At 32.8% G+C, this 18,044-nt stretch overlaps 1 protein-coding gene across 1 annotated transcript; it reads right to left on the reverse strand.

Moving 5' to 3' along the window:
• Nucleotides 1-5,326: 5,326 nt before the first annotated feature.
• Nucleotides 5,327-13,659, reverse strand: LOC110739283 (autophagy-related protein 18a-like). The gene is made up of 4 exons (XM_021919749.1): nt 12,421-13,659; nt 11,079-11,286; nt 7,296-7,422; nt 5,327-5,704 (listed from the first exon to the last, which is right to left on the reverse strand). The coding sequence occupies exons 1-4, from the start codon at nt 13,333-13,335 to the stop codon at nt 5,614-5,616; spliced, it is 1,341 nt and encodes a 446-aa protein (XP_021775441.1). The 5' UTR covers nt 13,336-13,659; the 3' UTR covers nt 5,327-5,613.
• Nucleotides 13,660-18,044: the final 4,385 nt, after the last annotated feature.

The following is an 18,044-nucleotide window of genomic DNA, read 5'->3' on the forward strand; positions in this document are numbered from 1 at the left end:
ATATATAATTATGTTCGGCAGTGGAAGTGTATGGTTTTGATTCAATTCTTTTTGAGATCATCGTGGTTTTATCACTTTTCATGTATTGTTTTATCATCAAGTGAGAGTATTTGAGGATAGGGATTTCCTTATTCTTTCATCTACTCCCAAGTACCTGGTCCGTAAATACTAGGCTATAAAAGCATTGAGGATTGAAGTCTGATCAGGGTCCTCTTTACCATTTAAAAAAATGTATTGTTCTTGTTACGAGGGTTGTTTTGTGCTGTTCTCGCTATATTTTATCTTTGTTTGTAATTGATCCTTAGAATTAGCTAGGAAGGAATGGCTAGCATTGCTACCAAAAGGACCCATATTCCTACCAAAAGGAGTAGTTATGAACAAATAAATGGCCACATACTTTGCACCTAAGACCCCTTTCATCAAATAATAAATGCTTCAATATAGCTTTTAAATTGTCTTATTTTATGTAATTACAGGGTGACTTTCTGTAACAATAGAAATGACTTTCAATATAGGAGTGGATACTTACATAGTTACATGATTGAGGATAGACTAAGCTCACTTTGAAGTCCTCTCAAAGAAAGTTTGGTATGAATCGACCCTAGAAGAATTTGGCATAAATGTATTGAGGAATGGGATTGCAGGTTTCACATATTCACCACATTCAAACTATTCAAACTAATTAGGCACTTATTGTTGACTAAGGAAGGATATAGTCAAAGTTACAAAATCAGTATCTTTGAAAATGCACAATAATTCGATTGCACACAATCAATCAATTAGTCAATTGTTCTCATCTATGCACTGCCTACCGCCTAGAGTCTAGAGCTGAAGAATAATCTAAACCTCTAGAACTACCATCCTTCAATAATTATACCTAGACTCGGTTTAACTGCCCTCACATTTATACAATAATTATTTATTAATGGAAGAATTTAATGAAATTAAAATTACCATGTGATTAAGTTTGTGGAGCACAATGGCTACTAATAATTTGATAGATGACTATAAAGTATAAACATTTATTTAGATACTAGCTAGGAAGAAAACAAGCTATGACCGAAATTAGATTTGCCAAGATGTGTGGACGCATGTAAATGAAAACTTAAGATCGAATTTTGTATACATCATGTGAAGAAATTATAATGAATGTCCAATGAAAAGGTGATCTAAATTGAGATGAAGTAAATTTTTTAAGATGTGATACGATAACTAAGTTAAGTTTGGTTTGGTGGAAATGAAGACACTTTCAACCTTTAAAAGTTGGTTATTCAATCCTACTAGGAATAATGCTCTAAGAGAGGAGATCCCGGCTTGTACCTTACCTCTGATCTTACTCTCCAAGTGTACAGCGTACTAATACAGATCGAGTTAACTCAAAAGGGGATTCATCCTAATAGACCTTCATCTTACCTACCAAAAAAGAATACGGAATATTAATTCAAATAGAGGTAGTCCAATACTACTGAATATTGAAAAATAAGAACAACTAGTTACTAATTACATACCACGTTAGCTATCAAATTTTCGCTGAAAAGACTTTCTTAGGCATATAAGTAATGGATCACCCACATTGATTAGGTTTACTTAATCCTTACATTTTAAAGCAATAAAATTGCTTAGGGCTTGTAATCCACACAATATAGATATTGGGATTCCAAGTCTATATAATTTGACCTATCTTATTACTTTATTTTTAATATAATGTACATTTTTGGTTAAAACTTTATTTTCCTTGGCATTAAAAATTTAAAAATTTCTTCATATAGTTAAAAATGCATGAGTCGTACGTATGACCAGGTCAAGTCAGAACACAAATTTCTGTGAACAATCTTCAAATCTGTCTGTATTATGTACTAGATCCGAATAAAAGAATGGAGGATCCTTTTTCACATTTATCAATATGATTGGGTCAATGTTACCCGTTAGAAATTGCCACTTTGTTTGGTTATTATGACTTAATTAATTCATTAATTAATAAGGCCATTTTATTAATCAAATTCAGGTTGGAGCATCTCAAGAAATGCAGTAGTTGGACTCTATAGAAAACTACATTTAAAAATATAAATATGAATACAATATTATTTACTTGCTTTATTAGTTCTTGTTCTACAAGAAAATTTGGTGAATAATTGCATTATATCTCTTGCTTGTTGATGTTAATTAGGTTATAATAACCAAACAAAGTGGCCATTTCTAATTAGGAATCTATTGGAGCAGGTACATAACTGGAAAAACTCTTTAGGTTTGATGATCAAATAAGGGGTGGTTCTATATGATTTAATTATGAAATTTGTCAAATATACTACTAATGATCCATTAAGGGTGACTTTTAATTTTCGAATATTATTATTATGGTGATCATATTTATTGAAAAAAATTATAGATCGTGATTTATAGTAATTGGTTAATGCAATAATTACTTATTGATAGAACATAATCATGGATCTCAATCATCAGCTTAAACTTTTGGTTGAATTGGTCTTTTAACTTAGTATCAAAACCAATGTGACACAAATGTCACGGGTTCGAATCATACTCACGTACCCTCCTTTCAAAGTGAAATATTAAGGGCCGAGTAGGGCCTTAACCATCAGATAAACATTTTGGTTGAGTTGGTCTTTTAACATTTACTCCCTCCGTTTTTTAATACTTGCTCCATTTCTCCATCCGCGGAGTTTTAGAAGAAATTGGAGAAAGTAATAAAATATGTAAGTAGTGGGGTAGGTGGAAGAATAAAAAATTGTAAAAAGCAAAAATAGTGAAGAAAATTGGAAGAGAGAGAATATGAAATTAATAAAATATGATTTATGGTGGGTCCACTAGGTGAGAGAAATTAATTAAATATGGTAAAAGCTTTCCAAATAAGGAAATGGAGCAAGTATTTAAAAACAGCCGGAAATAAAAAGTGGAGCAATTATTTAAAACCGGAGGAAATATAATTGTAATATGAGTAGTTATGCATACCATACCCTCGAGGCCTCGACACATTCTTATCATTTTGAGGAGTAATGGGCACAATATATGTACCGAGTACATTCGATACACTTGAATTAACCGATACACCTGGATTGACCATGTGTATATTATATAATGTATTAGGTTAAAGGCCTACATTTTGCATACATTTTTCTTTGAAATAATAACTAGTACACACACTTTGTTTTCAGACAAACCATACATTGTTGAATACTTGAATTGATGATTTGATAAAATTGTTTCGAAAATTGTAATGAATTACAGAATATGCTAGTTTAAGTATAGCTCTAAATGAGATTGAAATTCCATGGTTAGCAATTGGTACAGTATAAGTGGTCCCCTAAACAAGATGATCAGATTCTGAGCCCAACTCTGAAACTGACAATGAACTGCAAGTATCCTAAGCAATGCAAATAATTAGATAATTATGCTCTACTTACAGCTTTGCCGTTCACATGTAGCAACATCAACATTATATTTTGTCCTACAAGTATGTGATTGGTAGAGTAAAATTAGTCTAAATAGGTTTAAATCTAGGAAAAATTAGAAATAATAATCCCAACTTTCATCAATTTTGTCAGAATAATCCTAACTTTGGATTATACTGGAATAATCCGAACTTTAAAGGGTCTTCTTTTTCTTCAATCCCAAACTGGTCAACAAAAGTCAATGACTTGTTATTATAGATTATGTGCCACGTGTCAGAAAAATTAATTTTTTTTTAAAAAAAACCAGAAAACCCTTATCCCCTACCTGACCACCGTAACCCCACCACCACCACCACCTACCACCGCCGGCCGCACCTACCCCTCCCTTCCCCTGCCTCAACAGTGCGCCGCTTTCCCCCCCAAACACCCTATGCCGGTGTTGCGACCCACCTCCACCCCCAATCCCCTCCTTTCTCGATTTGGTTTTCCGCCCTCCACAACCGGAACTCCCTTTAAACCCCTCCAACCATTCGAAACACCCTCAAAACCCCTCCCTCACTCCCGAAAACCCCCAACAACCACTTCCTCAACGTCGAAACCCTAGCCGCTAGGATTTTGGGGTAAGCAGAGTGGTGGTTGGAAGTTTCCGAAATGGGGGATGGAGGGGTTTAATAGGTGGTTGCGTGGGGGTTTCGGGGAGGGGGACTGTGGCTTAGGGGAAGCGCCGGAGCGGCGAGTCTAGTGGTGGGGGAGGGACGACGATTTGGCGAGTAAGGCGGGGGAGGTGGCATGTTGCCGGAGTTCTAAGGTGGTTGGGGTTTTGGTTGGTTTTTTTTTTGTTTTTTTAATATCTTTTTTAACCACTTAATTTGCAACACGTGTCATTTTAACCAAAAAAAAATAAAAAATTAACCCATTCAACCGGTAACCAGTATTTGGGATTGAAGAAAAAGAAGACCCCCCAAATTTCGGATTATTCCAATATAATCCAAAGTTGGGATTATTCTACCAAAATTGATGAAAGTTGGGATTATTATTTCTAATTTTTTCTTAAATCAAAACAAAATATTATGCCGCAAATTGTTATGTAAAAATAAGCTAAGCAGTGAGAATTATATACGAAATAAAAAAAAAAATTAAATAAAATTTAATAAAAAATAAGTAAAGTTCAGTAAAAATAAATTAAGTATAATACTCCGTACAATATTAGCCCAAAAAAAAATAAAAAATAAAAAATAAAAAAAATTAACAGACAATCACAAGAAACCCAGGGAATATAGTCTACACATTCAGCGGTGACCTAGGAAATGGTAATAGAGGTGTGCTGATTTTTGGTCTAAACATTGTAAAGATCATTTTCAGTTTGAACCCACAGGCCACCGACGTAGTTGTAATGTTATTTTGCAATCGTATTCTATTTTCACTCTAACTAATGCATAATTTCAACCCTAAAATTAAATATTTATAAGGGGGTGTTTGGTTCGTAGAATATAGGTATGAGATATGGGTTTAGAATGACTAAACTCATACTATATGTTTGGTTGTCAATAGTATAAATTTTAAACTCATACCTCAAACCCATGAATTATAGGGTTTAAAAACCTTTGGAGGGAGGTGGGTTTGACTCATTCCTTTCCCTTAAGTATCAAAAAAAAGGACGGAATAGTGAGGGATTCCATTCCAAAATTGAACAAAACACATGGTATTAACTATCAAATTCCAACCCAATACCACCTTAACCCCATTCCTAATTCCAAACCCATACCACTATACGGACCAAAAAGTTGATATTTAAACGATATATTTAAGGCAATTTTAAGATTCTAACTAGATCTCACGTAACTATTTTAAGATAAATATGAAATATTAAAGATAATCAAACATGGTGGATAAATAGTGTAAAGTTGAAACATTGCAACTAAACTTAGGAAGTATTAACGACATTATAAAAGAACATGTGCGAGGAAGGGTCTGTAAGTAAGCAGCTTCACATATTACATCTTATCAGTTAAAGAGCATCCAATTACCCTGATCCATATAAGTAATAAGTCAATATTTACAAGATAAACATGCGTAGTGTATACCTCTGAAAGCTTAATAGATACAGAGGTAACCGAAATGGTTAAACAAAAATCATAACAATATACATTGAAGGGGAGTGGGATCAAGAGGAATGCTACATTCTTTTTTATTTCCTGTGCTTCTGTTAAAAGGGTTCCTCTGGCTTTAGAAAGTTGTTATATTCCAGTTGGGTCATCTCTCCACCCTTTGCAGGATCAAACTTGCAGCGGTAGAAGCTACATTACGAACAAAACTGTCAGTCTTCAAAGAAACTTGTATTGCCCATAGTACAATCATAAAAATTACCTTATGCACAAAACATGCTCACAAAAAAGTTCTCTAGTATTCAATTGAAGGGGAGGAAGAAAAAAGGATGTGTATGGTTAGGCTGAAGCAATAAAAGGCACCATAAAATCTTTTCAAAAGAGAAACAAAAAGGCAACTAGAAACAAGGAGAGGGATTTGCAAGGTTTGAATGCTACAACGCAGAAACAGGTGAATTCAATATTGATAGACATGTCGCAAGTCTGAATTAAGAATAAGATGTCCCAAGATGGTGATTGGAATTGGGAGTCTTGCTACTGGATTCTTGTAAAAAAAAAAAAAAAACATCAAATCTCACCAATAACTTTGAGAATTTGATACCCAAAATACAGGTAGATTAACAATGGTCAATGAAACATTCAGTGATTGAAAAAGGTATGCTAACTGCTGAGGTACATCACCAGTAACATATTTTATAACTATGAAATATATGCAAGTGATTTTATAACATATGTTCATCTGACGGTAAATTGAATTTTAATTACAAATGTATTTTCTCCACTTCAGTTGTACAGGCACCTCCACAGGGCTTACTGAAAAATTCAGACTTACATTGCGAAGATCAGTGGATATTTTAACCAATAGAAGACTACTTGGTTGGTTTTCATGTCACTGTGGCTTTAAATTATGACCTATATTGCTTTAGAGGGTCAATAGTGTTGGAAGCACAAGGAGTTCCATGTTTAAACTCATACGGAAGAAGAAAAAAAAAGTTCTATACAACCACCAGGGCCAATATATTCAAGCTGGGCATGAAATCAAGATGGCAAAAGCTGTATTGTAGCTTTGCCAAATCACCAGGGAAAATCCAGGCAGGGAGGAAGTCAGCAAAGTGGAAAGGCAGAGTTGCAAAACGGATAGAAAACCTAGGCATATTGGCCATGGCCAAGGCCAAGCTTGGGCCGCAGTGGGTTATTTACAACATTTCGCTTTTTATGAATTAATTAATCTTGGCCATCCACTATACTAGGGGTGTAACAGCATGTTGAAACACAAGGTACTCAATTAAATTTTGTGTGAGAGTAGTAATTTTGATTGCTCATAATCCTCCCCCCAAAAGGAAAAAAAAATGAAAAAAAAAAAAAAAAAGAAAAAGGGGTGTGGGGGTGGGGGGTACTTTTGAAGTTAAAAAAATCAGCATAAAAAATTGCTTTAAAAAATTATGGATCTTTTATGCTGCAGCCTGCAGCTCAGTGTGCACCCTTCAAAAGCTAAAAATGGAAAGGACTTGATAAAAAAGTCGTCCCTGTTACAGCCAAGGGGTGCAATATAATGGCTTTTAGTTGAAATCTTAGTTCCCATTAGGGGAGGAGGGAAATAAACCAACATCCACAGCATCATCAACATTGCAGTAGTAGAAATGTCTATAATTATGATGAACTCAGCAACACTCAACAATATAAATTCTTAGCATAACATGAAATTTAAAGAGCTGTATATACTCTCTATACCATAAAAAAGAAATAATAAAACCTTAGATGTGCTATCTATTTGGTTACTGACCTGCCATCCATGCCAAGAATTACCACTGTATTCTTCTGATGCCCAAATGCAACGATATACTGATTCCCTTCAAGTAAACGAAATTGAGCAACTGACCATTCTGAATTGAAATACCTAGGCAATACTCCTGCACAACGAAAATGACTCAGGCCAGCATGTAATAGAAACAACTATAATATTATTAGTAATACAATTTTCCAAAAACCAAGTTACACTTCCATCAATCTATGGTCACAACACAGTAACTAACAGCAAAAGAAAGGGGCTAACATAAAGACAAGCACAGTAACAGCTTAACGGGTTAAGCAATTGACAAAAAGAATGACAAAAGTAGCTATTTTTAAGCTCCTCTAACGTACTCAAGACCAAAAAGTCAAGAAAATGAGAACTATCAGCCTTATATATTACTTAAAAATCGATGACATATCAGCCTTAGTTTGATTCTCCAAACTAACAAGAACAATGCACTTACAAGTACTATCTTTCAAAAAAAAAAAAAAAACAAAAAAAGGTACTATCTAGCAAACTAGCATTATCTATGAGTACCAACCTAATTTCATATGAACACCAAACGTGCAATATTTTTCTACACAGCCAACAAAATCAGATTCAATGCAAGTATCAGCACCATCAGCTTGATTGGTACAGAGGCCTTATAACAATTTTAAGGCAATACACAGTTCGCACAGCCTAGGCTGTTTTGTCCATGAAATTGTTGCCCTAAAAAACCAAAGAACGATATTATACCACAATGTTTTTTCTAACCAAATAGTTGGTTTTAAGCATTTTTATTAAAGAACGGATGTAATTGAACAAGTGGATATTCTTGTATCAGGAAACACACACAACAAAAATTTACAAAAGAAAAAAAGAGGGGGGGAGGGGTATAAAGTTAATAAGTTATTCAATGTAAGTAACAGCCGCCTATAAAAAATTTACACAGAAACCCTTAAAAGTTAAAAAGTTAAACAAATTGTTTATTATATTCTATACCATCCAAAATCCTTATTAAGCTATGGTAGGCTAAGGGGCACAATTCTTTGTAATAGGGGGAATGGGTGAATGGAAAGTAATTAAGAGAAAAACACAAGGGGCAGGGACGACATAGAAGTGGATAAATGTTTGTAAACAAACAAAGTACAGACAACTGTGTCCATGTTTCCAATATCTTTCGTTAGGCTATGAAACTCATTGAGCTCACTAAAAGAACAGTAGGACATGATACATTTAACAAATGAAAAAACCCCTTAGTACAAGAAAATCCCTCTTTCGCTACATGTAATGCTAATAATCAACTTAAGAAATAAAGTCAATAAGCAATGAGAAATACTTGTCTAATACGAAGTATTTAATTGTCGCCACTGAAAATCCATTTTGTGAAATAACAAAATAAAATCTAATCTAATCTAATATATTACATATAAATAAAGTAGGCATTTTTTAGAGCATTCGGCGCGCCACATAAGCAAAGGCATTATTTAGACCAATTAAAAATTATATTTGTATTTTATTTTAGAATTAAAAAATTCACTTGCCACCTAAGTAAAAGTGACAAATGAGATTTAAGAGTTTTGCCACTTAGGTAAAAACAACGAATAGTGATTAAATAAGATTTAAATTATTTAAAAAACTACTCCCTCCGTTCCACAATGATGTTCTTGTTTGGAAATTTTTACTTTTTAAAAATAAGAGTACATTATTAATATCTAACTTTTATAATTTTTGCTAATGTGATACAAAGATATTTGCGGTCAAAGATGGGTAAAAACTTACATCGATTTACATAAATAGGAACATCATTATGAAACGAAGGGAGTAATAATTATCTTTTTTAAGGACTAAAAATTATCTTGAGCTACTAAAATTTAAATTAATTAAAAAAACTAAAAAATTTATTTACATATATGGATGCAAATTTTTGATCGCAAACAACTTTAATCACACTAGCAAATATTATAAAAATTTAGATATTAATAATGTACTCATTGAGACGAATAAAACTAAATCTCATACAACTATGTTTGTTCTTATATATAGAAAGAAATTTAGAAGATTTCCTTTATTTTTTAATAGTCAAAAGATTCTAAATGGAACAACATTTTGAAACAGAGGGAGTATTATAAAAACGCATAAGCAAAGCAATTATTTCAAAATAGAATTGTAATTTAATTATGAATTAAAAATTTTAATCGTCACACAAGCAAAATTAACGAATAAGGTTTGAGATTTTAAATTCAAGTGCTAAGTAAAATAAACAAAACAACGAAAGATAACTTTAGTGTTAAAAAAAATTGTTATCTTATGATTTAGGAATTTTATCAAAATATCCAATGAATGAGATTCATAAATATACAAAATTTTAAATTAAATAAAAGGATTACAATTTAATTAAGAATTAAAATATGGCAAAATAACGAATGTAATACTATATTTCTTAAATCATAAAAAATAAGTGTGTATCCATAAAGAATAAAAAATAATTTACAACTTTGAATAATTATACAATACTCGAATGAGATGGTAAATTAAAATTTATCAAATATTTTTTTAAGGAAAAAAAAAACTATTTTTCAAGATTCACAATAAAAATGATTTTGAACATAAGTAATTATTGTGATTTTAAAAAATCATAGCAATCCACACATCATAATACCTAAAACCGAGCATCAATATATATATATATATATATATAAAGGGGAGTTTTTTTCCTGAGGTTTTAGAGAGCCACATAGGATTTTAATTTTTTAAAAATTATTAGAGCGCCATGTAGGATTAGTAGTTTTAGCGTGTTACGTATAGGGTTATGCCACATAGAATTATTATTTTAAAGCGCCACGTAGGATTAAAATTAAAGGTTTAAATTTATTATAAAAATAAAATATTATCTTTAAAAATTGAAAATTTTATCTAAGAGAAAAGAAACAATTTATTTTATTTCGTATATATAAAATAATACTATTAAACTTAAAAAATGAAATTCAAGTTCAATTGATTTTTAGAAAAAAATGGGATTAGATAAAAAAAATAATGAAATATGAGAAGTGATTATAATAAAATATCTTTTAAAAATATACTAATAAAAAAAATGAAATCACCTTCAATTATTAAAAAAAAATATCAGTTTTGGATTAGAAACAAAAAAAATAAGAAATAATCATTGAAACTAAAAATATATCCTTTCTCTTTTCCGGGAAAAAAAAAATGTTCATCATTTAACATTTATTCGCTACGTTAATAAAATTTATCATATCTAATAACTTTATCACCACTTTAAATCCAATATTTTTTTCAATGTAAAACTTTTGCAGGGAAAGAAGCATATTTTAGAATTTGAACACTGAGAAATTCTTGAATGCGATGAACAGGGAGGTTAATTTTGCAATTCAAGGGGGTGGGTTTAAATACGCAACTTATCAACAGCCATGATCAACGATTGATTTACAAAGTATAATGGAATTGAAGCCTGGAAGATTTAAAAATTTGTTTGTATATGTATGAACCTTAATTGTATATGATTAAAAAAATTAGTAATATTATGTATATATATTTTGTTATTTCGATTAAATATTAAATGATAAGTTTAACTATAAATAAAAACCGTGCATTGCACGGGTTTAAATCTAGTAAATAAATAAATTAGTAAATAAATAAACTTTCAGTTCTTGTAAATCTAACTGACATTCCATCATAGAGGGAAATCCGAAAATTATACAAGATGCTGATATTTAGCACACAATAGAAGACATAGTTAATGATATATATTGCAAGTAGTGACTGACTGACCTTTAATAAAAGAAAGAGATGAGCCTGCAGGTGCACCAGCAGCATTGCTTTCAAGAGCAGGATTTGGATTTTCAGTGACTGGGGAACCAGAATTAACCTTCAAGCTGAAGACATGAACAGTACCCTTGTCGCTTGAAACAGCTAACCACTGAGCAGTGGTAGAGAAGGCCAAGCTGTATATCTCTGCTCTATCTGCACCTCTTCTAACCTACAGTACCCAATAAATCTGATATGAAAGATTCATTGGCAATCTTGTATGCCATTGAGATTGAGGAAAAAAAATCATTAATGAAAGCTACAAAATATTAAAAATCAAATAGGGGAACCAAGTGAAAGGGAAGCAAAATCCTTCATAGTCCAGTTTTAAAATAATTTGCTGTTTTAGATCAGCTTTATATTAGGGAAATTGTTATAGTCAGTGCCATTTGGGTTTTAATCAGATAATCTTCCGTCAATAGTGATTATTTACAAACAAACATAACTAGTGGTAATGAATAATACTTCAAGTTCTTCATCCGATAGTTTAGTGGACACAGAACATGCTACAGATATTCATATATTTTCAGCTGCATATGTGGTTATCAGATGCTGACAACTGTGGCAACCAAGTTTCTGTGGTTGCAGCTCCCAATAACTTATGCATTTATTTGTTTGCATCTAAATTACCTCCAAAATTTGTAGTGATCACATAATTCGTAATTAAATTTAATGACATCCTTGATGAGCTATAATAACCATTGTTGCATTCTTCAAGCTATTTACCGTTTCTCAAGCCGACACCAAACCAAACACAACATAAAGCTTGCGGCCCTCAAATGACCATTAAGGCATTCACTAGTTAACTGTTACCCATTTTTATCCATTTCCTCTCCTTATATCAACTACAAACATGCCAGCTATCACTTTACTCCCACAATGTGAAAGATAAAAAGAAATTTCTTCACCTAGCCACCTAAAATTTGCATTCTGCCTCTTTGGCTTTCAACTACACTACAATTCCACTCTCTTCAACCTAGTCTCAACAAATGAAGCAACTTCATAAGAGATGTCAGGCATCAACTAAACACAATCTCATAATGTTTATAGCCCTATCATCATCAAAAGTTACATACAATCTCGAGATTACAAACAGTAAATATCACTATCCGGCATCACAAGACACAGGCATACTTGATATCTCAAAATTCTGTCACTGTGTATACTTCTAAATCAAATTGGCTATGAAACACATGAACACATATATTTATCTATAAGAAAGAAAGACCAAAAAGCAATGCCATTTGAAACAAATCAAATATAAATTATTTCTCAAGCGAAAAACGAAACTCGAATTAGAAGTTACCTCCTGCAGCAATGTACCATCAAAAGTGTTAAAGATCCTCACAAGCGTCCCCTTCGAGCTCGCGGTAGCCAAAAGACCTCCATCTTGAGTTAAGGAAAAGCAAGCAATCCTAGAATCATGAGCCATAATGAACTTAGTCTTTCTAGAAGCATAATGCTCAACCCGAATTTGCCCCTTCCTCAATCCAGGACAGACTAACACCAACTTCCCCGCCGATTGCGAAACCTCACACAACCCCTTCGGATTAGCACTAGTCTCAATCTGATGCAATAGCTTCAAATCTGCAAAATTATAAACAAACACCTTCTGCTCCAAAACAACCACAATTCGATCACGACGAAGCCGAACACCGCGAACTTCCGACCGAAACGACAATTCCCCAATACACCTGCTTTGATGATCATCCCAAATCATAACCTTATTAACAGGGTACTGAGGGTCAGGTCCTCCACCTACTAAAGCGAGAATATTACATCGGTACAACATTTCCACCTTCCCAATACCCCCACCTCGATCAAAATCCCTTCGAAAAATTTCCCTAAAAGGATCACAATTATAGATTCTAAACCCTCGATCAGTCCCAGATGAAAAGCACCCATAATCTTGATTAAACGAAACATGAAGAAGAGCAAGAGGTTGAGAAGATGAAAGCGAATTTGGGGAATTGGGATTAGGGTTAGGGTTTTCCGATAAAGAAGTTCTAATTGGGGGAAGAGAAGAAGGAGGAGAGAGAGAATCAGATTCTTCGGGATTGGAATCGAAGTAAAGGTGATCAGATTGCTCCGACATGGAAGTCGCCGGCGATGAAGGTTGTGGTGGGAGGTTTGGATCAACTTGGAGGAATGAAGATGGGGAAGAAGATGGAGAATTAGGGTTAGGGTTTGGATTGTTTGGCCAAGCTGAAACGGTCGCCATTGATGAAAGCTTCAATTTTTATTTTATTTTTTGTATGATGACGTTTTTTTTTGGGGTGATTTTATAGATGCAGTATAAGAAGAAGAGTGGAATTGAGTGAATTTGGGAGAGAAGGTAGTTAGGAAGTTTATTGTTTTGTTGTAGTGAAGGGAAAAACTGAGTTATGATATGATGATTTTTTATGCTTAGTTAATAAGGAGGGAATAGTGATTTACTCCTATAAGATAGGGATTAAGGATAGTGACATTAGGATTGGATTCTTTGATTGGGTGTTAAGTAAGGAAAATGGTAAGTTGTGTACACTCAATTCATATGTGCTACATTGTTTATGTGAGAGAATATATTATATTATTAGGTTAGAACCCGTGCGATGCATGATTTATATAAAATTTATTTTTATAATTTTTACATTTAAAAAAAATGGATAAATATAAATAAGAATTATTACAAAAATATTTGTAATTTATAGTTTTAGATTTTCATCAAAATTATGATATAATACATGTTCAACGTCGCCTAATACATATTTCAATGTAGGAGTCCATTCATTAGTGTACTATTATAATTGTTTCATTTTTTAAAGATAAATTGATAGGTTGTAATTGTAATGTAGAAGCTTTCAATATTCAAATTTAAAATTTTTAAATATGGTTGCTCCACAAAAAAACCAAAAAAAAAAAGATGACATCATCCTTGCATTTAGGTGGGAAAAAATTTATTATGTGAGTGACATGTGGACAGTGATGACGTCAACAACGTTTTGTTTTAATAATAGTTAATAGATTATTTTAGTTTTAGATCAGCTTATTATAGTCGGGATTGATCTAAATCAATCAAAGGCAATACAAATTACAAATGGGAATTGTATTTACACAAGCCATCAGTCTTAATCAATAGGCTAAGATCTCATATAGTTGGGGATTTGAGATCATATTCGTTTTTCTCTATAGTTCGAGTAATTGTTTGCGTTTATGATGTAGTCTATTTGTTAAGTTTTCCTGAAATTGGGGTTAAAGACTTAGATAGTTAAAGCTAGGAGGTAAGGCCCGATTCTTGAAATTAATATTTAACAAAAATAATAATATTATTTATTACAAAAATGATACCTTAAAATTAAGTTTTATTGGAATTGGGGTTGAATTGAGCTGAGCCTAAAATATTAAAATTATTATGTAACAAAAATAAAAAAAAGTTATTTAATAATAATAATAATAATAAAAATAATAATAATAATAATAATAATAATACAGAGTAATATTTTTTTTGTATGAAGGAATATATTTATATAATTCTTAAATGAAATTGCGTTAAGAGTAAATAAATTGGGAATCAGTTTGAAAAGTTGCTAATTACAAAAATGTCATTAATGAGCACGGGAAACATCTTGACCATCTTATTATGGGTCTAGATGGCAAGCTTTATATAGCAACTTGAAAGCTATTGTAGCCCAAACAAGCTACATGCTTGATTGGAAAAGAAACAACCAAACTCCACTCCATTGTAACATGTGTACAACCTTTTTTTTTTAAAAAATCTTTATTTTTTTTACAAACTACAAGTTGTTGTAGCTCACTGCTCACCATTGGAACACTTTGTAGCTAAAAAGTGTTGTAACTTAAAAATTAATATAGCAAAGCAAGATACACAACATTGTAACTTACCGTTGTAGATGATGTTAGAGGAAATGTGAGGGTACTTTAGGTAGTTGAGTGAATTTAAACAAAAAATAAATAAAATTGAGAATAATTTAATCTTTTCATATTGTCCAAAATTGATAAAATATGATTTGGAAATTAAACAACATTTTAGGGCGTCTAAAAGGAAAACGTGAAGATCATTTAGGGACGGAGGAGTATAATGTTTCGTAGTATAATTGTATTAAAAAAACGAAGTGTGTATGTGTTAATTTCATTTTAAAATTGTTGTGAGCCTATATGTACTTGGATGATTGATGTGGCAATGACAATGTGGAGACGATAATTGAGCCTATGAACTCAAGATGAGATGATTGAGCCTATGTGTAATACCCCGAATTTTTATACGTATTTTAATTTAAATAAGTATTTTCTTAAAAGTATTTAAATAATTCGAAATGAATTCTTTAGGGTTTTTCGTTAATTTAAAAAGAATGATTTTTATTAAAAGTGTATTTTTAATTATTTAATAATCTTGAAAATATTTCAATTTATGATTTGGGAATATTGGGGCATATTATTTTATAAAAGATAACTTTTAAAAGTCAAAGTTTTAAAGAAAGTCAAAATCCTAGTTTGATTAGGAATCCTAGTTTGAGTAGGAAAGGGATAATAAAGGGTAGTAAGTAGGAGGTTATGGAGAGGGTATAAATACCCAAAAGTAAATTCTCTCTCTCCTCTTATTTTATTTTTCCCTTAATTTTTCCCCTTCCCCTTTAATTTATTTATTTATTTATATAATCACCACCCACACACCACCACACGCACCGGCTGGCCACCACACGCCACCACCGACCGGCGGCCACCACCACCAACCTTCGCCAGCAGCAGCAGCAGCAGCAGCCACCAGGTGGCGCGGCAGCAGCCAGCCATGGTGGTTGTGTGCGTCGGTGGTGTTCAAAAAAAAAATTATTTATTTTGTTTTTATTTCTAATTAAATCTACCCTAAATTTAATTACTGTTTTTGGGTTTTGTGTTGATTCTAGGATGTTTGATAATAAGTATTTTGTATTTTAATTTTCAAATTTAATTTTAAATTAAAAAGCCCCAAATTGAAAGTGAATCGCTAAATATCGCCCGCAAATCTCCACATAAAGCCCACAAATTTGTATTAAAGTGACCTTATTGCCCTTTTCGTTTTTAACAAAAACCACTCACTACATCTCTCTAAAAGCGGCAAGGGAAAGAGGTAGCGGCGGCGGAGGAAAGGCGGCGACTTGGTGGCAAGGTCATTATTTAAATTATTTTTTAAAAAAAAAATAAGCGGCGAAGGTGGGGCGCCTGGCCAGGACGCCCACCCACTGGCGGTGGCGCCAGCTCCGGCAGCCAGTGTCGGTGGCGTGGCGTGTGGCTTGGAAGCCCAGCCAACGGTAGAGGCGTCCAAACCAGGCGCCTGCCCACTGGCTATGGCTGCCGGATCTGGCGCCACCGCCAGTGGGTGGGCGTCCTTGCCAGGCGCCCCACCTGCCTTATATATATATTTTTTTAATTTTTTTTTTTTTTTTTTGGAAAATCAGAAAATTTGTGTTACTTTTAAATAATTTTATGTGTTATTTTTTATAAGTCTAGTATATATATTTTTTATAAAATCAAATAAAAAACATAATTTCCACATCCTAAATCAAAACATAAATTTATTAAACATAATTAAAAAAAAAAAAAAAAAAAAAAAAAAAAAAAAAACTGTTTTTAATAGAATTCAAGATTTTCATTTTTTTTTAAAAAAAAACAAAAACAAAATAAAAAAAAGTCAAAAAAAAAAAAATTAAGGCGACGTCTGGCAGAAACGCCAGTCCACTGGTGGTGGCGTCTGGCCTGGACGCCTATGCACTGGTTGAGGCGCCTGGGCTGGACGCTAGTGCACTGGTTGTGGCGTCTGGCCTGGACGCCAGTGCACTGGTTGTGGCGTCTGGCCTGGACGCCAGTGCACTGGTTGTGGCGCCTTGCCTGGACGTCCTTGCCATGGATCCGGCGTCCAAACTAGGCGCCACCTCGTTTTCCGTCGAAGACGACGTATCTCCGGCATCCCTCGCCTCTCCGGCCTCCCCTCCAGTCTCCCTGGGCAACCCAGTACGACTCTACATTTGTTAGATCGAGATTTGTTCACTTTGGGTACTATTTTAGAAATGGGCAAAATTGTCAAACCATGTCTAATTTGTGGGCTTTATGTGGAGATTTGCGGGCAATGTTTAACAAATCCCAATTGAAAACCCTAGGTTTCGAAATTAATGTCTATTGATGGAATTTGATTGTGGTTGACTAAAACTATTGAAATTAATGTTTTTAAACTAAATTACAACAATTTTATAAGTTTAAATAATGCTGGAATTTTTATATATATAAGCTATAATTAGGTTTCTTGAAAGGATTTTTAATTACCCATTAATTGGGAATAAAAGTAAGGGTTTTAAATAAAATTTCAGATTATTTTAGAGGGTTTATGAGTGATTTAAAGAGAGTATATATTGCTGGAAATTTGTGTGAAAGAGGTATTAATGCTTCTTTATAATTTTGGTTTGTAGGAGACTTTCAAGTGAGTGATTTTATTTAGTCGTGGCGATTTTGAGATTATATTCAAGGTACATTCGCGTACTTGGTAATGATTTAAGTGTATAGAAGCATGTTAGGCTTTGTTTAATTAATTCCAAGTAGTGTCATGATAGGTGTTTGTTGGAATTTGTTGATTGGATTGATGATTGGTGAATGATTTGTGATGTATGAATTATTTGTGATGAATGGGTGATTAGAATTAATTATATTGGCATATTGGTTATGAACCACACTTTTATTATTGGCATGTTAGAGAGCATGTTTAATTAAACTAAATGTTTAATTTTGGTTTGGAATATGAAAAGGGAATTTTATTGTGGTTCATATAATTTTTATTGATGCTATAAGCATGAGGAATGAGCTATTTAAGTGTCTTAGTACACATGAATAAATTATATTGCGGTGCTTATATGCACTTAAGGTGTTTCTAACACCGAGGGATAGGATTTGCGGCGCATTATGCGT

The sequence above is a fragment of the Chenopodium quinoa genome, unplaced genomic scaffold (assembly GCF_001683475.1).
Source record: "Chenopodium quinoa cultivar QQ74 unplaced genomic scaffold, ASM168347v1, whole genome shotgun sequence".
Classification (NCBI taxonomy): Eukaryota; Viridiplantae; Streptophyta; class Magnoliopsida; order Caryophyllales; family Amaranthaceae; genus Chenopodium; species Chenopodium quinoa.